At 38.0% G+C, this 26,980-nt stretch overlaps 1 protein-coding gene across 1 annotated transcript in view; it reads right to left on the bottom strand.

Moving 5' to 3' along the window:
• The window catches only part of LOC127654777 (receptor tyrosine-protein kinase erbB-4-like), a 514,812-nt gene that overhangs the window by 157,773 nt on the left and 330,059 nt on the right, over positions 1-26,980 (bottom strand). The window contains exons 4-5 of the mRNA XM_052142143.1: positions 14,701-14,832; positions 10,634-10,699 (exon numbers count right to left, since the gene is read on the bottom strand). Coding sequence (XP_051998103.1) covers positions 10,634-10,699; positions 14,701-14,832 — 198 coding nt within the window. The remainder of the gene's footprint in view (positions 1-10,633; positions 10,700-14,700; positions 14,833-26,980) is intronic.

The following is a 26,980-nucleotide window of genomic DNA, read 5'->3' on the forward strand; positions in this document are numbered from 1 at the left end:
GTGAACTTCATTCAAGAACACAAGACACTAAATAAATGTCAGATTGGATTCATGCCTAAACAGAGAACAACTAATCACATCTACACACTTCACTCACTTATACAGAAATATGTTCAGAAAACAAAACAAGACAAAATATTTCGCTGCTTCATTGACTTTAAAAAGGCCTTTGATTCTGTTTGGCATAACGGACTCTTCCTGAAACTCATCCAGAGTGGAATAGGAGGAAAGACATATGATGTCATAAAAGACGTGCACTGAAAATAAATGCTGTGTGAAGATTAATAACAAAAGAACCAATTATTTAAATCAAACCAAGGGAGTTCATCAAGGCTGCAGCCTCAACCCAACTCTATTTAATTTTCCACCTAGAATTCTGCAAAAACATCCTGGGAATTCACAGAAATGACCCTATGCACTATTTAGTAGAAATTATCAACTAAATTCATCCATCCAGTTCAGATTGGCAAAACTGAAACAAACAGAAAGAATAACGCAGGAAGAATACGTTCATGATTGGCAGCACAAAGTCACACAAGTACATAAATTAAACTTCTACAGAATCAAGACTGATTATAAATTGGCACCATATTTGATCCATATTAAAGATTATGGACAAAGAAAGCTCCTGTCAAAGTATTGTCTGAGTGAGCACAGTCTGTCTGTAGAGACGGGTAGACACAGACAGAACCGGAGACCCAGAGAGGACAGACTGTGTTCACTCTGCACTGAGGGAGTTGTGGAGGATGAACTTCACTTCCTCACTCACTGCAGTAAATATGATATCAATAGAAACACACGCTTTTCACAAATTGCTCATATTGTACCTGAATTCCAGGACATAAATGACTTAGACAAACTGTTGTATCTTATGGGAGTGAAAGTAGAGTGCGTTCAGCTGGCAGCGCAGTATGTGTCGTCCTGCCATCACATGAGGGAGAGAGACTGACCCCTCATCATATTACAGCTCTATTCAAACTGATATTTTAATATACTTTTTTCTCTCCCTTCCTCATTGCTCTCTATATTTTACTTTGTCATTTGTATTTTATTTTATTATCATTATAATACATTTATTGTATATACATGTTTTTTGTTGTGGTTGTTTTTATGTTTGTAATGTGTTTATTACTCAGTGCTTTGGCAACATTGTACACTGTATAGAGTCATGCCAATAAAGCTCATTTGAATTTGAGAGATAGATAGATAGATAGATAGATAGATAGATAGATAGATAGATAGATAGATAGATAGATAGATAGATAGATAGATAGATAGATAGATAGATAGATAGATAGATAGAGAGAGAGAGAGAGAGAGCAGAGAGAGAGAGAGAGAGAGGGAAAGAGGAAAGTCTGATCAAATAAATGGATTCCCCATTTAAGTAGCATATTCCTCTCAGAATTCTAGAAGATGGAATGAAAACAGAGCAGAGAGAGAAGAATGACAGAGCATATTGATACCCAAATGGAGGAATAGAGTGAAATGAAAAGCATATCTGCAGAAGAGAGAGAAAAGAGAAAGCAGGAAGGACATTATGATTCATTAGGTGTTTGAGCGAGAAAAAAAAAATCGTATTGTTCCACTTGACCTGCCAAACCATTTTACTGTATGAGGAAGTCTATAAAAAATATTGTCCATTAAACAAATAAACGGTGCTATCAACTGGCAGGACAAATTTCAAGCAAATGTCTATCTCAGGATCAGCGATAAAAAAGCTCTGCTCTGCTCATATGTGTGATGATAAAGCAGTGAATACAGATACATAGTCTCGGTTGTCCTAAAATGCTCTTAACAGGCTGCAAAATTATATGGAATTCTGAGGAATGATTTTAAATAAGGTTAAATGTTAAACAGAGATGAGAGTACTACACTCTTAAAGGGATACTACATCCAAAAACAAAAAGGAAAATTTTATCATGATTTACTCGTGCTGTTCCAAACTTTATTTAACAGGATGTCCAAGCTGCTCTGTTCCTTATAACCATTTCTTATGGAATAGAATAACAATGAAACTGAATGCTCTTCCACACTTCCTGTTTCCTGTTCCAGTTGCTGCCAGCATGACTGTTTGTTTGTAGCTTGCTAGCCAGCTTAGCATTGCTTATTCCTCTATGCTCATTCTTTTATTTTACTGTGTGCTTAATGTTTTCTCGTTTTTTTACCGTTTCAACTGTGTGTATATTACCGCTAGCAACTTTTTTCTGTTTTCCGCTTGTCTACATCTCTTATTTCAACTTGGTTCATTTGTTATATCCTCTGTGTTTTACACAGATTAATGCATCAATATCAAACATCTGCTGATCAGGAACTAACACAACAACAATAACCAATTGCGTGAGGAATTCACATCGATTTGAAACCCTCACTGTTTAAGATCAACCATAACAAAAATAACAGTCATGGCATCTGCTTAAATTATTGCTTCCTGCATTGCATCCCACATGTTTACTATAGCTTCTTCGGACCCACTTTATATTTGATGGCCTTAACTACTATGTACTTAACAATGTGATACGATGTAGTTATTATGAACATACATGTTGTTGCATTGTAATCCCAATCCTAACCCAACACTTACTCCTAAACCCGTACATCAACCTCAATAGCAGCAAATGTGGGCATTTTGCAGAACAAAATGTAGTTACACAGTAAATACATAGTCTTATATATATTTAATATTAGTACATAGTAGTTAACCTGTTGATATGCAATTCCCCGCACGTGGAAGTGACGTCACTCTGCTTACATTTAATATATACTTTACCGTCTAGAAATTTAATTAATGCATCTTTTCAAAGGTCTAAGGGTTCAACATTGATATCTGATCTCTGTTTCATGATAGCAATGCTCCAGAAACAGCAATTTAGTTATTTGTGCCAGGAGTACAAATGAAAACATGCAATATCAAAACAGGACTTCACACCTTTGTGACGGCCAGATGAATCCAGTTCGCCACACTTGGGTCAATTGTCCATGACAAGCGTTCATTGTAAAACATCCAATAGCAATCTTTGCCCATAAAGTGATAAAGCTGAGAAATATTGATATATTCTCAATTGTTTACATGAGATCTCGCCTGAAAGAATTACCCTTCGTTTTCGTTCTTCAACAAACTATACAATCTGAGCAGCATTCATGTTGTAAAACTGTATATTATCTTATATATTAGAGTCTCGTATATAAAATGAGATTGCCTCCAAAGTCTATTTTTATAAATGTGTCGTAGTTTTATTCATAACAGCCAAGAAGTGCAGTCAGATTTTGTGTTGTCTTGGAAGGCAGATCCTTAATTTTACTCTGTATGCTCCCAGTGATTATACAGGGAAAAAAGCTTGCAGGAAACTATTTTTTTGTTAGATCATCTTCAAATATGAAATGTAATTTTTTTTATACTTTTTTTGAGAACATTGTATTTCTGGGTGGTCTTGGTATTTTAATTATTGCTTTTTAAATTATAAAAACATGTTCATCACAAAATATGTCCATTACTATAAACTTCAGCTTGAATATAACAACATATATTCATTCTGAAACTTGGGAAATAAAGGCCAAAGTGTCTTCTTTCAAAAGATACTACAACTGTGTCCATACTCCAAAAGGAATAAAACCATTTAATTTCAGGAATTTCATTTTCATGGTTTGTGCTCAAAAAGGGGGTGCATATCAATAGGTTAAGGCCTCCTAATATAAAGTGTGACCACTTCTTCCATCAGCAGAGAGGGGTTTACATGTGATATATGCAAAGAATTAGTCAGGCTGATGGAGAAGGATAATTAGTTAGTGGCATGCATCTGAACACTAGTAGAGGTCAGTGAGAAAGAGAATCCAGTAAATACTATTTTGGATGGGGGTAGAACAGCGAGCAACACACACACACTTACGGCTGCAGAGCCCCTGCAGAATGGTGTTTTGGTGATTTCTCAGTAGCATGCTCACTCACCAAAGTGACACCACTCTATCTTTCCTGTTAGGGTTTCCAATTGGTTCTACCCACTCATTGTGCACACAAAGCGTGTTACCGCGGAGACATAGCATGTGTGGAGGCTTTATGCTATTCTCTGCGACATCCACCCACAACTCACCATGCACCCCACCGAGAGCGAGAACCACATTAGGAGGTTAACACATGTGACTCTACTTCCATAGCAACTGGGCAAATTTGGTTGCTTATGAGACATGGCTGGAGTCACTCAGCATGACCTGGATTCGAACTCACGACGCCAGGGGTGGTAGTTAGCGTCTTTACTCGCTGAGCTCCCCAGGCCCCCGAATACATTAGTTTAAATGAATCTACTCCCCCAGGTTATTGTTATAAAAATGAGCCTTGCCTGAAGCATCGAGAAGGAGGAGTTGCTGCAATTTACTGTGAAGTTTATGGTGCTACTCAGAGGAAAGGATAAAAATGTAAGTCTTTTGAACTAATAATGCTTAATGTGACATCGTCAGATACAATTAAAAACATGATCTGTCGTCTTTTGCACTTGCTACAGTATATAGATCACCCAGGCGGTATTCTGATTTCCTTGGTGAATTTGCTAATTTTCTATCAGATCTAGTAGTTACTGTGGATAGAGCTTTAATTGTTGGTGACTTCAACATTCACATATGTAATGAAAATGACACATTGGGATAAGAATTTATTGATATTCTACACTCTCTTGAAGTCAGACAAAATGTGACAGGACCAACTCATCGCCATAATCATACACTAGATTTAATTCTGTCAAATAGAGTTGATACTATAGAAATTCTGCCGCAGAGCGATGACATCTCAGATCATTACCTCGTCACTTGTATGCTGTGATCAGCAAATGTTACTCAATCTACACCATGCTATCATTCGGGTAGAACTATTCTTTAAACCACTAAAGATTGCTTCACTAATAATATTCCAGATTTATCTCAAATACTCAGGTAGCCAAAAAGTTTAAAATTACTTGATGTAATAAGAGAAAATATAAATACAGTCTTCTCTAGCACACTTGATAGTGATCCATGGTACAATGATCACACTCATGCTTTCAAGAGAGCAGCTCAGAAAATGGAGTGCAAATGGAAGAATACAAAATTAGAGGTATTTTGCGGTGCATGTAAGGATAGTGTCTGTAGCTACACACAGGCACTAAAAGCTGCCAGGTAAGCCTATTTTAGCAAACGCATAAAAATAACCACAAGAATCCTAGGTGTTTATTTAGTACTGTGGTTAAATTGGTTAGGAATAAAGCCTTGAACGAACCAGATATTCCATCGCAGCACAATACTAATGACATCATGAATTTCTTTACTGATAAAATTGAAATAATCAGAAAAAAAAATTGGAATTATGTAATCGTCTGTCACAGTACCACAGAAAACAGTATCTCATAATTTTCCTCATGAGCAACTTCAATCCTTCGCTGTCATAGGTCATGAAGAGATAATATCGCAAAAACCACAGCATGTATGTTAAATCCAACACCAACTTAAAAGACATATTCCCTGTAATCTCTGAACCTCTTCTTAATATTATTAACTTCTCGCTATCCTTAGGACATGTCCCAAGAAATGTAAAATGGCAGTTATCAAACCGCTTATTAAGAAGCCACAGCTTCATCCTGGAAAATTGGCTAATTATAGGTTTATTATGTCGAAAATACAAGAAAACGTAATGTCCTTCCAACTATGTTAATTTCTTTAGATAAATAATATATATGAACAATTTCAGTCAGGATTTATGACCCATCACAGTACAGAGACTGCACTTATCAGAGTTACAAATTACTTGCTCGTATCATCTGATCGTGGCTGCATTTCTAGTGCTTTTAGATCTTAGTGCTGCCTTCAACACCATAGATCATGACATTCTCTTGAATAGGCTTGAGAATTATGTTTAGGTCCTATTCAGCAGACTGCTACCACTTTGTTTGTGTAAACAAGGAATTGACAAAACAAACAAACATTAAGTATGGAGTGCGCCAGGGATCAGTTATAGGGCCTGAGCTATTCTCCTTATATATGCTTCCCCTGGGAGATATTATCAGGAATCTTGGAATACGTTTCCACAATATCCAACTTTATATTCCTTTGAAACCAGATGCAATTTCACAGTTCTCCAAATTAGCAGAGTGTATCAATGATATCAAAGATCGGATAGCCAGAAATTTCCTTCAACTCAATTCCGACAAAACAAAGGTACTAATTATTGGAACAAAAACCTCTAAAAATAATTCACTAAAATATAATTTGACTCTCGATGGATGTACTGTTATATCTTCTATATGTCTTCTACAGCGAAGAACTTAGGTATTATATTTGATAGCAATCTGTCTTACTTTTGATACAAAAAGTATTGTAATGCATTACTGGAGGATATCCTGCAAGTTCAATTAATAAACTTCAGTTGGTTCAAAATGCAGCAGCCAGAGTGCAGCCCATTTTATCATAGTTACATTGGCTATCTGTTAAATTTTGTATTAATTTTAAAATTGTGTTAACTACATACAAAGCTTTGAATGGTCTAGCTCCGAAGTACTTAAGTGACTTTCTACCACTCTATATTCCATCACGTTCATTACAATTACAAAATTCTGGATTGTTAATAGTTCCTAGAATATCAAAATCCACAAAAGGAGGAAGATCCTTTTCCTATTTGGCTCCTAAACTATGGAATAGACTCCCTAACACTGTTCTGCATGCAGACACACTCTAGACTGAAGACTCATCTATTTAGCCAGGCATACAACTTATGTATCCATCAATTCACAATTAGGCTGCTTTAGTTAGGTCTGCTGGAACCAGAAACATTTATAATGCTCTATAACGTATATTGTAATGGCATTTGTGCTAATATTATTAAATTTTTTTTCCATGTCTCAACCTCAGGATTCATATATTGAGGTTACTAGAGCCAGCCAGATCCACCTCCGTTCCTTCTTGGTGTAGGACTCCACTGCTATGTGTCTCAGAGTGATGATGACTAAATGCAACCAGTGCTAGACAGACATCACTTCAGTCTATTATGATGGACTTCAGGGGATGAACTGATGCCAACTCTAACCATAAGACATGGGATACTTCATATGCCAGTTCTTGAACCTCTGATATATGACAGACCTCACCGAAATTACCAGCTGGTTGAACTACGATGCACCTCACTGATCACTGCCTGCATCACCTTGGTCTAATGATGGACTACACTCTTAAAATGGAATACATAGACATTCAATTATTTGCCAACAAATGTCTTCATCGGCCAACTAACAAAGAAAAAAGCATCAATGTGAACATCTGCAGTTAATCCAGGCTGAACTTCAAAGACATTAGTCATTAATCTTACAGTTCATACAACATCTTTGTATAAACACTGGCCCTTAACACTTAGTTAAGCCCCCTCAGTGAGCCTGGATTTTCCCATGGTTATATTTCTCCATTAAGTAACATCTTATGGAGCTTTGTGTTTCTTGTCACAGTCACCTTCGGCTTGCTCATTGGGGTTCTAAATACATTTATGATTTAATTATTTAATTATTTATTTTTATACACAATTTACAATCATATTTAATCAAACTACACAATGATGACTCTAAGACTTTATAGGTATTACAGATTTAATTTTCTGTAAAACTTCTTTGAAACGATGTGTGATGTGAAAATGTATTTTGAGGCGAACTATCCCTTTAAATAGCTTAAACAGCAAGATATCTTCAGTCAGCCAGCTTCACCAGAAAAGTCATGCTGTTCGACCAGCTTCACCAGAACAAACCAGCATTGACCAGCATAAAAATTCATGCTGGTCTAAAATGGTAGCCTGCATTATTAGAATATGCAATATTTGTGGGGTGTTTTGTACGACTACATTAGCAAGCTTTTCAAGCGGAGGTAATGACATGTTTTCGAGCAGTCTGACTTAGCGCATTTGACGGCCTTATGAGAGCACGTCAAGGGAAATCAGAGATATGGTGAGTTATGCTCAAGCTTGTTGAGAAGAAAACTGAAATATATAGGGGAGACTGAAGTAATTAATCTCAGGGTGTTTCAAGTGCAGCTGATTTCCGCAGCTATGGGTGAGAGGAAAGGGAGTGAGTCTGGCTTCCCATCTCTTTCTAAAATTATGCTCCACTGGGAGGCCAGCAGTATGCCATGGCCTGCTGGAGGTGCCGTCACCACACCTGCAGAGAAAGAGCTGGAAAACTCTTACAGATTGGAGCGACTTTTCACCTCTCTCCTCATGCTGTCTATGCAGAGACTACATATTATAAAGATGAATAAAAGTTGTTTCTGAGAGATCCTTAAGTAATGCTATTGAAAACATTTTGAAATAATTAAGCAATTTCGCATGAGTGCAATATGGCCCTACATCAGCACTGCTGAGATTCGGCTGCAGGCATGAGGCCACAGGCCGAGTGGCGTAGGTAATCACAAAAAACGCATTTGAGGAAATCTCAAACGCATTTGTGCTTGGAACTACTTTCTTACGTGACAAATCAGAATCTGCCGTTGCTGGTTCAACAAATAATGCTTCCAAGCCTCACAAAAACATCACTTCAGAACTATTAGTATTGCAGCTATATATCTAACATGTCATTTAAGAAACAAGGATGTGTGTGTGTTTGTGTGTGTGTGTGTGTGTGTGTGTGTGTGAGAGAGAGAGAGAGAGAGAGAGAGAGAGAGAGAGAGAGAGGGAGAGATGGAGAGTGTGCGATCACCTGTTGATGATGCTGTAGTGTAGTCAGCTTTCTGAAGATAATGTAATTCTGGTGAAATGCATCCTATTTTCCCAGTGGAAAAATAGCCATCCAAGCAGGGGTTTTCCTCTCTATTTAGCAGTATCTGGTGCACAAGAATCTTTCACGATAGAGACCACAATGTCCTCCGCCATTTTGTCCTCTTCAATGTGGAAAATCCGGTAAGTTGTGAGCAGGAAAGAGGTAAGCGCCTTGAGTTTGTGTAATTAATCAGTCTGTTGTGTCTCTCAGCTGTGATGAGCCTTAATGCTGAAGTAGTAAGTTTAAAGCCATTTAAAGCTATTTCCTAGATTTAGTAGTGTAGTGCTGTTGTATGTAAACTCTGACTGACGCTGACTCACTTCTAATTAGCAACTGGCTCATATTACACACAAAATGGTCTTTTATATATGATATGATGAGAAATATGATGACAGATGGCTCTTAACACATCTGCACTGCTCTTACACTTTAGTTAGAATGGCATGAACACAAGCGGAGTGATATACAAAGTGAAGCGCCCGAGTTTGGTGTGAGACCATCAGTACTCATGGAACATCTCTTGTCCAATCAGATTCGAGGAGCGAACTTCCTGTTGTATATTATGAAATTATGAAAATAAGCAATACGCCGCACAATACTGTGTAATGCAGTGCTTTAAAAATGGGTTTATCACAAGTGCAACCCCCCTTCGTGTCTTCGAGTGGCTTATGGCACAAATGTACTTACCAATGAACTTAATATTATTTTATATTCAAATGATAAAATTACTGAAAATCTCTGAACATCAAAAGGATGATGTTGAAGTGGTACAAAATGCAGGCGGGTAATTGAAAGGTTGCAAATTAAAACCCTGTAAGCGATGTTTCATGACCTATTGCCACTTATCATCCAGATTGCTCCAGGGAGATTGTGACCACTGTAATGGGCCTTTTCCACTGCATGGTACAATTTGACTCGACTGACTCGCTTTTTGGGTGTTTTCCACTGTGGATAGTACCTAGTATTTTTTTAGTACCAACTCGGTTGAGGTTCCAAGCGAGCCGAGTCGATACTAAATGTGACGTCAAAACCCTGCAGATCACTGATTAGTCAGAGAGAATCGTCACTACCAGCATCACTGGATTTGCGACACGGGACATCAACCCGCTAGTTTTAAAGTTAGCTACAGCGATAGCAGTATCATTTGTTCACACGACATTCAAATTGCAAAAAGAAATGGCTGTGCGCAAAACCCCGCCGTGGTCAATAAACAAGGTGCAGACGTTTCTCTCGTTAGCGACCAATGAAAAGTCTTTCAGGAAGTGTCTTAGCTGTTGACCACACAAGGCTACCACCGGACTTACCAACAGTGTAGGGAAAAGTAAAAAAAAAAAATCTTAAAAGTGACTACTACAGAACCATCAAGGAAAAGTGGAAGTGGTTCGACCATATGGATGACCGGCAAGCAATGGGAGGGAGAGTGCCCTGGAGTTCACGATGGAGGATGGCACGTTAACTCTATACTCTGCTTAAGCTTCACTTTATTTTGGTGACCAGCTAATGGAAATATTGCTTCTAAAACAACCAGGCCAATTTAACTAATTCACTTGTGTAAAATCACCATGCAACAACTGATTTATGCAGCACAATGAGCTAGCAGCTAACAGCTAGCGGTTGTGTTATTGTTTATTGTTTTGTGTCGTGTTTAAGATGATGTCACAGCAGTAGAAGTGGCACAACTATGATGATCAGCCTATAATCCCACCCACGTTGAGGCAGCACTAAACAGCAGTAGAAAAGAAAGCTCAGAAAAGCGAGTACAGTCGAGTCAAATCGTAACATGCAGTTGAAAAGTGCCATTAGTCACTTTGGAAAAATAATCCAATTAATGACTACTTACCACTAATGCATACAAATATCAGACTATGAACATTATTGTGACTCACAGGTCTGACATTGGTCCTCCTTTGGCCCCCAGCACCGTCCATTACATGCTCTATGACACCTTTGACCTGCAACCAAAACAGAAAATACAACAAAATCATATTAGTACTTAGTCAATGTGAAATGGCTTTCTTAACCTGTTTTATTTCATATGTCTTTCTAGGGATACAGGAAATGCAACAAAAAAAGGTAGGACGGAGCTTGATTTGTCTTCATCTAAGAGTGTATTCTACCATCCATAAAGTTACTGCCATATTTTAGCAAAATTAATTTATGTGGTTCTTACACACAACGTGTCATTTACAAGGTAAAATATCCACATTGTGGCACTAAAAGCAAGTTAAAGGGATAGTTCACCCAAAACTATAAATTCTCTACTACAATATATATATATATATATATATATATAAATCCTATAAATTATCTTTTCTGCCAGTAGGTGGCGATATGCACAAAGAATGTGAATTGCCAACAACAAAAAAAATTGAAAGTGGAGATTTATAGTACAAAATTACTTAAATATTGATATTTTTCAACCACAGCTCTCAAAAAGCTTCTGAAGATATAGATTTAAACACTGGAGTCATATTGATTAATTTTATGCTGCCTTTATATGCTTTTTGGACCTTCAAATTTCTGGAAAACATTTACTTGCATTGTATGGATCTACAGATCTAAGATATTCTTCTAAAAATCTTCATTTGTGTTCAGCAGAAGAAAGAAAGTCATATACATCTGGGATGGCATGAGGCTGAGTAAATGATAAGAGAATTTCTGAAGAAACCATGTCATTTTGAGGTGCTTTTGGTTCACGTGTCAACACACATGTGCTTCAAGACTTGTACCCTGAGCCACGTAAAAATCTGACAAAAATGCAATTATAGTAACGTGATTCTATAAGACCAGGATGGTTTTAGAACAGAACTCCATTCTTTCATACTGCCACGGTTCTGGTGAGGTGGGTAAGAGTCATCACAGACTGACAGAGCAATATTCTTACAGAGCTCTGCCCGTATCCTCTCTGCTCCAGAGGAGATGGCCCCTATGGCTTTGTTACACTCATCTGCTGGACTGTTTCCGTTTTCTGTCTCTTTATACGTTCTGCCACCCAAGCTTAATTGACTGTTGGGTAATTGCAGTGTGAGCATGGCTGACTGATGGAATGTTGTCCTCTGTCCCTTTTCCACTTCAGTTAAGAATAAGATTAAGTGGCTTATTCTCTTCGACTGCATGGGCCAGGCACTTCTCACACATCTCCCCATCCATCCCGGTACCATTTTCTTCACTAACTTTTCACTCACAGTTCCTATTTTTCTGCTTAAGTCCTCTCAATTTCTCTATTGTTCACTGTAAACCTTTATTTTATTTTGTGAGGGGGGCTGACCCACTTCCTTTCTTAAAAGAATACTTCAAAATGATAATTCTGTCATCATTTACTCACTAGTCTGTCACCTTCATACAATGAAAATGGTGATTCACACATTTTAGCTCCAAAAAGACAAAAAAGTACCACAAAAGATGTCAGTGAAGCCAAACGTCTGGCAACCTATTGTTTTCAGTGATTGTGTCTGAATAATAATTATTCTGCCTTTTCCTCACACAAATAAAATAAAGCAGGGATGTTCTGATAATTCCTTTTCGATACTCGCCAATATGATACATGTTTTTTTGTATCTTTTTTTTTTATTTATTCCATTTGAACATTTTATAAAAATTGTATCATCAAAAATGAGGTCTAAATTACATGGATTCATTAAAACGGTAAACAAATGAAAATAGAACATTCAATTATTTTTGTCAATTTAAGAGCTTTTATAAAGAACCTCACCGCACAATCCAAAATACAACATTAGAGTTATTTTTGTCTGCACATCAGAGCAACACAAATGCGGTATATTCCTTAAATATAAGATAATTATTATTGATTTATTATAATTATTAGTTCTGGTAGTAGTATTACAGTGAATATAACATAACTACATTGTGGCCCCAAACAAATTTGCACGATTTTTGGTGTACTTCTACAACTTTTTGAAAACAACAATATGACATCACTGTGATGTCATCATTAGCAACAACTTCCTACAAATACTGTAAGTAAATAGTTTGGCCCCCAAAAAATGGGGCCTCATTGCTGCCATTGGAAACTTAGATAAACTATTTACTTATTTATGTATAGTAAGTTGTTGCTCACGATGACCTCACAATGATTGCATTTTGTTGTTTACAAAAAGTCATAGATGCACCCTGGGGCACCTTGTATGTACAGTAGTGATACATTTCTGTCATACTTTTTTCCATTTAAATCAAGCTTTTATTTTGGTGGAAGCTTGTATTTTGGAATGAAGACCTTTTCGTTTCTGTGTGTTTTTGACGGTAGCGTCTCACCTCCAGAAAAGCAGGTCGCGTCGTGACCCAGCGGGATTATTAAACTGCAAAAGGCCGCTATTTAATTTAGTAGTCTGTATGTGCCACATACTATATAGTGAATTAGTGCTCGGCTCGCTGTCATCTGCTAAAAACAGAGCCATGCAATGCTCATAATGTTTTAGAGATCCTTGGTATCACATTTACATTCAAACATTCTTAAAACAACATCTATTATCTTTGAAGAGTGCATCACATGCCAATTATATATTTATCTCATTAAATCGTAGCCTTTCCGGTTTAATAATCACACTATTGTCAGACTGATTTTAATTTGTGCACTGAATATTTTCACAATGATATTCGTACGTCAGATGGTAACGGTTTTTGGTCTCGGAGCATTTTCACAAGCACAAGTAAGTGAGTGTATTGGCCCCGATTCCGATTGTATGTAACATGTATTATGTTCCAAATTAGGTTTAAGAAATAACAATGACTTTTTGATGCATATTTTTGATGCATATGTCCAACTTGTTTTATGTTAATGTATGCATACATTTCTTACAACACTGCCATCAGGATATTTAAAACTGAAAAAGATTGTATTTTATGTATTCATTATTCGTAATAATGTTATTCTGTCTGACGGGAGAACATTTATCTTATTTTAATTTCAAATAGAGGGCTACAGTTATGTTTCTTTCCTTTTTCTTTCTACCGACCAATGATGATTCTGAGAAAATGTGCCCACATCATATTATTGTTGCTATAGTAACAAACGCAACTTCAAAGCGTGTCTGACAGGTAAAACATAAACCTTTATTTCAGCTTTGTTATTAGATTTATGGTTATTTTCCGTGATTTTAGCAGACAGCTTACTTCAAACAGTTGAATCATCAGCATTAGGTTAAAAAGGGGAAACTTTATCATTCAACTGAATTGTACACAAGCATTTTAGACACTTCCACATTTTAGACACATTTGCTGTGCTCTGTTCATGCACGGAATTAATGCGCGTCATAGAATAAGGTTTTTTCCCGCGCATTCACTTGAACTAATCAGGCAATGTCAATGGTATAGTCAGTTTTAGGGGTGGCCTAGATTACAACTTAAAATCAAGCAGAGCTATGGAAATGTACATATTTACAAGTAAAGCTTTATATTACGAGTACCCTCCCATACACACACACACATCTTGTTTTGACATCATTCGGGGAGGTTCATGCCTTGATTAGGGGGGTCTATGTGTTAGTGAATGAGGCCCAATTCAATTTTTTCTTAAGTGTGTATGTATTAAGTAAGTATGTATTATAAGTCATGCACCACATTCACAAAACAGACTCAAATTGTATTTGTTATTCATTGATAATCTTCCTCTGCTATAGCTCTTAAAACTAATTTGTGCTTTTGTTAAATACAAATATTGCACCTATGTCACACTTTTGGGTTTAAATTGAGATAAGGGTAAATTATGACAGAATTTCCATTTTTGAACATGAGGATGTCCATCTACTCTATAACTAATTTGTCACACAACTTTGGAAATGCTTCACTGATAAATTACTGCACAAATGAACTTTTTTGCTGCTAAATGTCCTCCCTGTATTGGTAAATAAATTAACCCACAATAATAAGAATCTTATTGTTACCCAAAAAGTGCCAATTTTCCAGTGACTCATTTTCTCATTGGGACAATACTCACAGGAGTTGCTGCTATTTGACGGCACAACCAGGTGATCAGGGCGGGTGTATTTCACAATGTCCTGCCAGTGGATGGTATCAGCATGGCACAGGAACTTGTTCTGGTCCACGTACACCCCTCCATTCAGAATTTCTTTTAAAACACAGAGAGCAAAAATAACACAACACTGATTACCTAATGACCTATGTCAGCAGGCAACTCTTAGCATATCATTACAGTGAAGGTGACCCTGTCACTATCAGGCATCACCGTAAGGGTCCATACATGCAGAGAGCAAGGTGAGCAAAGATGATATAAAAAATAATTTAGTGTCTGTTGTACATAATGACTCATTTGGACCCTTTGGTATCAGTGGTGGCCTACTTCTTTAATGAGAGAGCTCCCCCTTAAATGGGTTGGTCTGCAAGACCCCAATCCCAGGCATTCAGAAGACAGTCATGTCTGGTGCTTGATGTGCATGCACATTATACAGATGTATCATTTGTCAACATTATGAACAATTTTGAACAGCACACTATATAGTATATGTGAACTAATTTAAGCAAAGTAAAGTCAAACCCATGGTGGGGTCAATGAGCATCAATACACAACTGGCTTCTGATTGCCTGGGATGGGGGGTTTTACTGACTGGGATTAGTTCACCAAAAATAAATATCTTTTCTCATTTACATACCCTCATGATCCAAACCTGTCTGACTTTTTTTCTTCCGTGGAACACAAAAATATACATTTTGAAGAATTGGAAGAACTGGTTGTTTTTTATAGTGCATGGGAACTGAGGCTTTAACTCTTCAAAAAATCTGGAAAAGTACCACTAAAGTATCATAAACATAGTCAATATGAATGATGCACTATGTTACAAGTCTTCTGAAGTCATACAATATATTTGTATGAGAAACAATAAGTAATGTAAATAATTGTTTACTTATAATCTAATACAGTAACCATGTTTACATGCACTTAAGAAAGCAGTTTATTCCAGTGTTTTTACAGAAATTGGCATTCTGAAATGAGAACGCCGAATTCCTTACACCGTTTAAGGGATTAAGAGAAAGCGGTTTAACACACCTAGGTTTCTACCAGAGAAAGCTGCTTTTACAGGGCAGAAGTGGACCTCTTCGCCTCTTAACAGACAGCGCAATGTCCCCTCTACTTCTCTCTGAGTCACCCAGCCCCCCACCTGTGTCTGGATGCGATGGTGCATACATGGCTCCCTCTAATTGGAACAAATCTGGGTGAGATTTTACAGGGCAGAAGTGGACCTCTTCGCCTCAACAAACAGCACAATGTCTCCCCTACTTCTCTCTGAGTCACCCAGCCCCGGCACATGTATGGCCTGTATGCGTTTCCCTCTACTAGAAGTTAAGCCAATAAATGGGGTGTCTTTGAAAGATGGTGCAGTGCCCCGCTACTCTCAGGGTCTATGTGGCCGCCATTTCGGCTTGCCACGCCTTGATGGACGGGGTGCCCTTTGGGAGGCATCCTCTACTCGCTCGCTTCATTCGTGGAGCCATGCGACTGTGGCCTCCTGCTAGGACCAGGTCCTCTTCATAGGACTTAGCAATAGTCCTTGAGGGTCTGGTTGAGACCCCTCTTTGAACCTCTAGAGTCAGCGTCTGACAGACTTCTGACTCTCAAGATGGTTTTTCTTATGGCGATTACCTCTCAAGGGAATTGGGGACCTACAGGCTTTGTCTGTATTGCCAGCCTGTTTAGAGTTTGCCCCAGGAATGACCAAAGCAATTTTGCACCCTCATCCTGACTACCTGATTAAGGTGCCTTTCTCGACCTTAAACCGGTCACTCTCGGAGCCTGCTGCTCCCCGCCCTTTACAATGACGGAGCAGGAAAGACTTCACAGACTTTGTCCAGTCTGTGCCCTTCAGACTTATGTCCACCGCACTAGCCAGTGGCGTAAGTCAGGGCAACAATTCTTTGCCATGGGGGCCGCAACAGGGGGGCGGCCGCCACCAAGCAGACTATGTTGCACTGGGTGAGGGACGCTACTGCCCTGGCCTACGAGGCGCGTGGTTAAGCTTCGCCAGTAGGTATCAGGGCTCACTCTACCAGAGGGCCCGCCTCCTCTAAAGCCTTGGCTAGAGGTGCAGCATGTTTGTGATGCGGCAGGATGGTCCTCTCCGCACACATTCATCAGTTTTATAATTTGGATGTTCCTGCCACTCTTATGTCCTTGAGTCTACATCTCAAGCTCGTGTTCCCTTCTTTCAGGGAACAAGGGTTACACTTAAGTAACCCGAGACAGTTTTCATTGAGGAAGGAAAGTCATACTGGTTTGAAACGACATGGGTAATGATGGAATTTTCACCTTTGGGTGAACTATTAAATCCAACTCTTATTGCTATTATTAACAGACTTTTCCCCGATTCCTTCCTTCTGCTCCTCTGAGAGATGGCTATTCTCAGCAGACACAAACAGAAGAAAGGAAATAATTACATTCCCCAACAATGTCAGATCCATCCTGGATTTGAAGTTCCTACATTCTGGACAGCAGCACTAAAAGGATTGTAATTTCATATTTCATCTGCAGGGACATAACATGCAATCCTTCGCCCTAATTGCATCATACCGTCTCACATGGATCAACGGATTTAGAGAGAAATCAATCCGATTTTCCCCACCCCCGTGCTTTCGCCATTGAGATGTCTCTGTTTGGGCACAGTGGACAACAATGAACATTATGATCTTAACATTTCCCTGAAACCAAATGTCTGGAGTAATCCTCACTTGCGTGGACAAAAACAGAACAGGTTTATAACAGATTTGCATTATTTACTGCAGTAGATTTCTCATTCATGTCTGTATGAGATTAGACATGTGGTAGTAGAACAGATGAGACATATTCATAACCACGGGCCATCTGAAACTGATAATAGCCTAACAAAAGCTTGATTAAACTATTCTCCACGCATGATTGGAGATTATGCTATTGTGTATTTCCCCTCTCTCTACAGGGCATTGAGAAACCTGTCAATCAACAGACAAATTAATGTTAGCATTCCCTCCATCTGACATGCTGGGAGGGTTAAATGGAAATGGATTGTGTGTGTGAGGCCACAATCAGAAAAAACTGTTTAATATAATGGAAAGTAAACCCAGCATGGGGTCCTCAGGAAGACCAATTGGTTAAAGGGATAGTTCAGCAAAAACAATTAACATTCTGTCATTATTTACTCACCCCTATGTCATTCCAAACCCATAGGCTTTTATTTTTTTATATAGGTGGAATATTAGAATATTTAAAAGAATAGTATCATAGCTCTTGCAATACAACCATAGTTTATAGTTGTCAAGCTCCAAAACAGACATAAAAACCACCATAAAAGTATCATAAAAGTAGTCCATATGACTTTTGTGTTATATTCCAAGAAGCAACACTAAATGTATGTGTGAGGAGCAAACTGAAATGTAAGGCATTATTCACTGATAATCTTGTCATTCTCCGACAACATTACAGTTCTGCAACAACGTGACAGAATGTTCATTGTGGGGTAAAATATTTATTTAAAGGAGAGGAGAATACTTTGTCTATTCCTCAATCTTTCTGTTTCTCTAAGAACGAGATGCAGACAATGTCTCTGTAGTCTTCAGCTTCACTGAACCTTAGCTTGTACATCACATCATGCCTGCACATCACCTAAGTGAAGGGATTCCATAATTGAAAACTACATATGATCAGTCAGCATAGGATATCATACAACATTGATCATGCAAAAGCAAATAACAGCTCACAAAGACACATGTAATGTAGCACAAGTGCAAAATGTCTACTAATAGCCTTTGTAAACTATACAGAAAAATAAATAGACTAATCAGCGTTTAAAAGGGAGGAGAAAACACTTCCCATATCTCTTGATGTTGACATGAAAGAACGTGCAATGTGTATTTGTTTTCTTCTGTCCTGCTAACTATTGCCCTAATACATAAAATATATACATAAAATTTGCATTTATTTTATGGTCATTTTGTAACATTTGTACTACTATATAAACAATTTTGTACGATAAACAATGAGAACCACTGATGTAAGTTATACACTATATCATTGGCTGATACTAGCTGCATGGGTTAATCTCATTAGATTACTTCATTTACACCAAATAAAAGCATCACCAATTTGCTTGTTAGTTAAACATTTAGTCCCAGATTTAGATTAAACATTTAAATGTAATATTTAGAATTATATTTAAGATTGATATATATTGTTCATTTGCATTTGACATTTAGATTTAATATTTGCATTTATAACAAATTTACTTAACGTTACAGCATAAAAAAAAATAAAAAAAATTATAATTAAAAGAGCATATTTGTGCCAAATAGGGCGGTTAAGTTTAGCATACATTATTTTACATTATTACCTTCCATCTCAAGGTCTCACCTGGCTCAAATTTGCAAGGAAGTTACTTGTATCAAAGGGCACACAGCTGGAATGGTAGGAGACACACACACACACACACACACACACACACACACACACACACACACACACACACACACACACACACACACACACACACACACACACACACACTCTCTCTGTCATTTAGGATGCCAGCACTGGCACTGAGTTCAGTAAAGCGTCTCTATACATAGCTATAACAGCTGGCCTCACATCAGGACTCATTTCAATGACTGTTTAACTTCCTATTGGGTTCGTAAACGCTACAGGCATCAAATGGAGTTAAATGGGCTTTCCAAGTTTATGTCAGTCATTGGAAAATGTTTACATACCCCATCATTCCTGGATATCAGAAAACTTGAAACATGTCTGTATTTGGAGCATGTTAAAGTGAATTTAACATGCCTTGCTGTACTGTCTACATAGGCAACTATCTTTTAAGAAGGGCTGCCACCAGTCCCAAAAAATATGGGATTGTCATTTCATTTAAAGATGAAATGATGCTTACTGTATCAAATCAATACAGGACAAGATGGACCCTGGTCCGATGCAAATTTATTCAAGATGGAACCCCCTCCTCTAGTCGGATGACATCACCGGAGGACGTGTCCCATAATTTACAACTTTGAAGTTGGCAACACTACTCCTAAGACAGCATCCTAACTGAAATCGAACCTTATACAGTAAGTGACCAATTTGACATAGGCAGCACCTCCGTACATTATAATTTGAAAGAGTTTAGGAGCTTTAACTTGTGTTAGCAATAACATATTGGTATGCACAAAATCACGCCAGTAGGTTAATGTTCACATCCGCATTCAGAATTGTTACGAATGCAGACGAGGGCAGACGAGGAGTGGGGATCTAACTGCGGGTTCTTTATTAATCAAAAGTGAAGGCAAACAAACAGGAACAAAAGAAACATCCACGAGGGGAAACAATGAAACAAAAACACGGAGACATCCAAGACGAACACAGGCTGGAGAAACATCCACGAAGGGCAAGGAAAACATACAGGCATCTACATACATCAACATTCAACGATCGACAAGGAATGGAGAAACAGCAGGGTTTAAATACACAGGAGACATGATGATAACAAACGACAATCAGGTGAGCACAATAACACAGTGATGAGGGCCGGGAATCATGGGAAGTGTAGTGCATGACAATTGACAAGTGAAACACGGGGCAGACAACAGGGGATCGTGACAAGAATGTTGAAAACATGGGATCTCAGTGATTTTTTTATTTGATACTGGTTTGAGTATTTCTGTAACAGCAGATCTCATGGGACTTTCATGCACAACCGTATCTAGAGTTTACGCAGAATGGTGCCGAAAACAAACAAAAATTTGAAACATCCAGTGAGTGGCAGTTCTGTGGACGGAAACACCTTGTTGATGAGAGAGGTCAACAGAGAATGGCCAGACTGGTTTGAAATGACAGAAAGGCTACTATAACTCAGATTACCAATCTGTACAATTGTAGTGAGCAGAATAGCATCTCAGAATTCACAACATGTTGAACCTTAAGGCATATGGGCTACAACAGCAGAAGACCACATATTTATTAAGACATATTATATTATTAAGACCGGCACTTTATTAAGACCATAGTGTTCCTAATAAAGTGCTCAGATATATATATATCTGACCTGATATATATATATCAGGTCAAATCTCTTCTTTAACAATCCTGCCATTGTAATCCAGTAATTCATCCACTGTAACACTTTATCTTGACTAATAATGCAACAAAGATGATCAAGTCAGTCGGGCAAAGATGTTGCCACCTATTAATGAAAATGTGCCAACATCATCTCAGCCTTACGGCATTTGATGCCAGCAGTTTGGCTCTGCATGTGGCACAGAGGGACTGCGCCTGGCAGGGCTTATGAGGAATAATACACCAGAATATGCCAACTTCTTCTGCCACCACTGTACAAATACGTGATCTTCTGTGCTATCCATCAAAGTGAGCCACTGCACCACACAGCCTGGTCTCTCTAGCTGCGTTACCAAGGAGATTCTCTCTGGGTAAAAAACTGCAATGAGTAAAGTTGAACAAACAATCAGAGGGAACGGAGAGTGATCTTTCTTTATGATGAATAGAACAAAGATTGCCCATAATTCAATGCAACCAGGCTTCTTGTAAGACAAATACATGTGTGGTTTTAATGTTACTTATAGTTTTACTGAAAGTTATTTCATTGTGTGAAGATGTTATCTGTAATGATGCATTTATTCTTTTGTGAGGGCACGTCCAGACTTTTTCCGAATCGTCAAGCCAATCAGTTATGCAAGACTACAAACTTAGCTCCCTTACATCCCCCCATCAGACTTAATTATTTGTTCTACCTGCTGAATGGCTTACATATGATATTTACTGATGTTCAAAATGAGTGAAGATACGTGCAGTCAGTCTGAGCACATGTTAAAGCTCATTGAGTTATTAAGCCATTATAATAAGGAGCTTCAGTGATAAGCTTTCCATGAACATCTCAGCCAAGGTCAGAGATAGAGAGCTCTTCACATAAATCTAGAGGTACAAGGGTGGCAAACTAGGAATAAAACACAGACAGGCTCCATTTGAATGTAATTGCATTTTTATGTATTTAACTACTGACCTGAAAAGAACAATGGCTTAAATGTAACTACATAAAAGCATTTATGAGGAGTTGATGCCACGGGCGTTTGGGAGAAGAAAAAGGGGAACTGCTGAGAACCTGTGAGGGAGTTGTTCAGCGGGCAATCGTTACACACTGGCTGCAAGCAAATGCACTTTTAACGAGACACTGTTGACATTCAAGCATGAGTGGCCACGGCAGGCAAAGCATCACGGAAGTCTTATGATGGCCCATATGTGATCGCCACTGACAGCAGGACATTTGTTTTACTGGTTACATGTGTCTGTTTCAGTCCTTGGAATCCATCTGAACCAAGGACCCTCTTGTAATACTCAATGCATCAATTTATTTTTATTTTTTTTGCTCAAGAGTGCTGACAGGCTTTGGAGAGACAAAGACCCAACACAATAACAACTCTTGAAAACTAATGACAAAGGCAATAAATAAAAGGCATGAGCTGCATTGAAATAAATCTCTTTGAAATCCAACACTGGTTGATACAAACAAATTTATTTTTAAAAATACTGCTGAAAAAATAGGATGCCCTCTCTGTCCATAAGAGGGCAATTTTTATTGGCAAATGTTATAGAGGAAATTGTCACATTAACGGAATGATTTATAAGCAATAAATAAATAATTGAAAGTATATAGACTGCTGGGGATTCTGTAAAACTCTGAACATAAGAGGTTTAAAGCAATTACAGATATTCACAATAGACTAAACATATATTTTATAAGTGAATATAACATTAATTACTGCTAAATAATGTGGAATTGCCTTTGAAACCCATTCTTATTTTGAGTTTCAAGATGGTATGTTGGGGTTCAATGCTGGTTGGCTTCATTAACGTATTATTGTTGTTTGCATGTGCTGCATAAATAAATGCTTGAGGGACAGTGGGCTCAGACAGTGAGGGGGCATTAACCACAATCCACCACCTTCCTCTCTCCACTGCAGTGACTTTCTCAGGGTGGTAATTGCTTTTAAAGCAGGCTGATTCAATTTTGTTATCCCTCACACAATTGTTTCCTATGAATCTTTATGAAAAATGGCCAAGATTAAAGGATTATGGAATTATCTAGGGCAGGGAGCATCTGCTTATTTATCAGAGATTAAAAAAAAAATAATGGAATAGACAAAGGTGAAAGTTATAAATGAGAAAGGGCAAAGGAAAAGGAGAGGACGAGACTTCCCCCTCTATCATTTCTAGTTACTAAAATAGCCTCTCAAGTTCGAAATCTAATATACTATCTGGGTCAGATAGGTGAGCTTGTATGTTGAATTATAGCAGTGAAACCACTGCATACAATGGTACTTATGGGAATATAATTCTACAGGAAATGTAATATATAGTGAGGGCATTTTCTCCTAAAAGGAAAAGAAGGCAAAATGTCAGATAAAAAAATATTTGACGCTACAGAAATAAAGCAAAACAATAATGATCCACAGTTTTGTTCAAATGTAACACTGTTCAACTGTAAACAACTATGATAAAAAAGCCCTACTATCATGTTCATAACAGGTCTGTAAATCGGCTCAAATTGATAAAAAATGAGGTGTATGGTGAACTCAGTAATTTTTTCCTTGTTAAAAAAGTTTTCACCTCAAGAAGTGTGATAAAACTTTACAATAAGGTTCCATTTGATAACAATAGTTAACATTAGTTAACATGAACTAACAATTATCAATACTTTTACAGCAATTATACATTTTGGTTAATGTTAATTTCAACATATAGTAATACATAATTTTTTTATCAGAAGTTGTATATTTTAACATTAGTTAATGCATTATTAAATAACATGAACTAAAACTTTATAATTGTATTTGTATTAACTAACCTTAACAAAGAATAGTAAATGCTGTAAAAAAAAAAAAAAAAATCAGATTGTTCAAATGTAGTTTATGATACCTAATGAATTACCTAATGTTAAAAAAATGGAAAATTATTGTAGTGTTACCAGGAATGTATTGCAATTTTGAAACATATATCTAAAATCATGAACATTCACATGATATTAAGACTCCATTCATATCAGTAATGGGGGCTGGTATATTACGATCACATGACCAGCTGAATACTACTCGCTTAATCACAATTATCACCCTGTTCACTCGTTGATTCAATTAATCATGGCTGACTGTGAATAAGGAATATCGTTAATGGCATCAGTAGTGTCAGGTTCATTGCAGAGCCTGGCAGTCATACCATTGGTTTCAATTGGTGGAGTCAATGTTGCAATGTCGAGCTGGATGGGATGCTCAAACAAATGGATACATGTATTTTTTGACCACCACAGAGTCCAAGAAAATCAACCAACAAATGGCTAACTTAAGCTGGGATAGGACAAAGTATTTTAACATTGAAGAATAGTAATCTTACACTAGACTAACATAACCCAAACACAGAGAGAGAGGAATCTGCCTCCTCATTTTAAAAATGTACTACACACCACTGACATACAATAATGATTTGTCTGCATATATAGAGCACCACAGTGCAGACCTTTTACAGTAATGTACAGTACATGTGCTTTCGGTAAGTTATCTCCTCTGGGAGGATTTGAACACAGTTATGTTTGAAGGCATTTGCAAAACTTGAGAGTTTGCATATTTGGATTTGAGAACTTGTACAATAAATATCTGTATTCAGAAGTCGAAGCATACACTCACAGCACCAATGTGAAAACTTAAAAATAAAAATAAAATAAAAATTTGTTTTGATTTGAATGTTGCAATCTGCACTCACAGACAGTAATTCAAAGTTTGTGTTCTGAATTCACAATGGCAGACAAGTAGTATACGCCATTGAACTCAACCTCTGAATCTCATAACAGCTTGAAATAGAATATCAAGCCGCGGATGGATATTATTTTTCATTATAATTTTTGTAATATGAAAATGGGTATGGGACACATAACATGTCCTTGGACTTTTTTCAACATCAATTGTTTAGGTTAAAACAACATGATCTCATGAGATTTCATATGTATTCTTAATTAAAGTTTGGTTCGAGCAAATGTACATTCTCTTACGCAGGGTTGGGTAGTAACGTAATACATGTAACAGGATTACGTATTCAAAATACAAAATATAAGTAACTGTATTCCTCTACAGTTACAATTCATTAGTATTTAGAATACAGTTACACTAAAAAAGTATTTTGATTACTGAAGATATTACTTTGCATTTTATTGTAATTTATTTCATTTAATATTTAGTCCTTTCAGATGGAAAACATTTATAAATATAAATTATGTGATCCAAAGTGCATTTGAACAGAGGTGAAACACTTTCTTATGATGCGTTACTTCTCTGTCTGCTCGTATGAATGTAAGTTTGAAGTAAGTTTGAAACAGCATATTGGAGAGCATATTTTCTTCATTTAAGAATAATATATTTCCTTCTAAAAGAGTGACACTTACAAAAGCGTCTTTTTTAAGATGCCTTTTCACTTCTGTATTATTCCTGGTTGCGGTCGCTATCTCTCCGCTTCGATGGCCACAATCGCTGTCTCATGTGTTTGGGTGCTACCCATGTGGAGACATCGTTCGTGGATGGTTCATGTCCTCATTGTGAGAACATGACCATGGTTACGTCGTGGTCGCGGCTTTCTTTCGTTAGAAGAAAAGGTACTCCAGCAGCTCCCCACCTAGGTCCTTCTAGCTATGGGTATGAGACAGAGTCGGTTAGCACTGGGGCCAATTTGGGCACCTCAATGGGAGCTTCTCTGCCGGAAACTCCCCACAGACCTCCCATTCCTAGCATGCTCGTAATGCCCCAGTCGAGTTCTGTATGAGACCGCGGGCCCGTATCTGTGTGAATCTCTTGTTCGGAGCTTGTGAAGAGGATGAGTTGTCGATAGCTGCATTGGAGAGTGGGCTTATACTGTCTGACATGGAAGAGGTCACAACCTCGGATGCAGTGGTCCAGTCACAGGCTGACGTGGAGCTGGTGGCCATGCTTGCCCAGGCGGCTGCGAGTGTCAGGCTAGAGTGGAATCCTCCACTCCCCCCCGAACCCTTGCGGCTCGACAATTGTTTTTCACAGCCGTGCTTCACCCCCATTCCTTTCTTCCGGAGGTGCAGGAGGAGCTTACTCGATCGTGGCGGGCACCTTTTACTGCCTGTACCCGGTTCGTGGGCTCCTCCACTCTTGAGCGGCAAGGGGGTACTTGGAAATTCTTCAGGTGGATCAGGCAGTCGTGGTGCACTTGTGCTCGCAGAGCGCCACCACTTGGCAGAATCGCCCGAGGCTCCCGTCTAGAACCTGTAGGCTTACGTTGTCACTGGTGGCTAAGGCCTATGGTGCTGCTGGACAGGACACCTCCGCCCTGCATGCCATGGCTCTCCGGCCGGTGCACCAAGCAAAGGCACTTAAAGAACTGCACGAGGGTAGTCCTGACCCAGGATTGATGTAGGAACTGCATATCGCCCTCCGGGCAATGAAGGTCACAGCGCGGTCTCTCGGGCAGGCAATGTCCACCTTGGTAGTCCAGGAGCGCCTCTCTTTGAGTCGAGAGAGGCTGACAAGCTTCGATTCCTTGACGCCCCCATCTCCCAGGTTGGCCTATTCGGCATCACCGTCGGAGATATGACAACGCTGCTACGGTGTGCATAAGGAGAAGATTACAAAAATATGAAAAAAGCTCAGTGAGTGATTTTGTACCTCGTATATTCATTTTGGTGGCATAAAACCAGGAGTGTGCCTATAAGATTATACCTTTATTTAACAATGATGGGGGAAAACAAATTGCCTTACTACCTTCAAGATGAAGAGTAATAAGCTTTTTTCCTTTTCTCTTTGATTTGATTCACTTACAAACAGCTAAGGTTTCATTGTTTTTGCATTCTGATTTAATCAGTGTATTATGGAATTACTAAAACCCCAGTTTTTTGTACTCACCAAATAAAATTGTACTTATATTTGGGGATTGGCAAATAGTTATGTTGGTCTCTGTTTGATTAAAACATTAAATTAATCAACGCACTAGGGTTGCGTGGTATACCGGTACTAACGAAATAACGCGATGCCAAAAAATTTAAAATGGTTTAATTTCATCTCCTTGTTAATTTTGGTACCATATTAAAGCATGCTACCATTAGAAAAATATAATGTAATATGAAGGTTGAGATGAAATCAAAGACTTTAAAAAAAATAAAAAATCTTGATATAGCCAAATGTGATCAACAGAAGGATAACATTTAATGAAATAATATAGTCACATGCGC

Source organism: Xyrauchen texanus, chromosome 14 (genome assembly GCF_025860055.1).
Source record: "Xyrauchen texanus isolate HMW12.3.18 chromosome 14, RBS_HiC_50CHRs, whole genome shotgun sequence".
NCBI classification, from domain to species: domain Eukaryota; kingdom Metazoa; phylum Chordata; class Actinopteri; order Cypriniformes; family Catostomidae; genus Xyrauchen; species Xyrauchen texanus.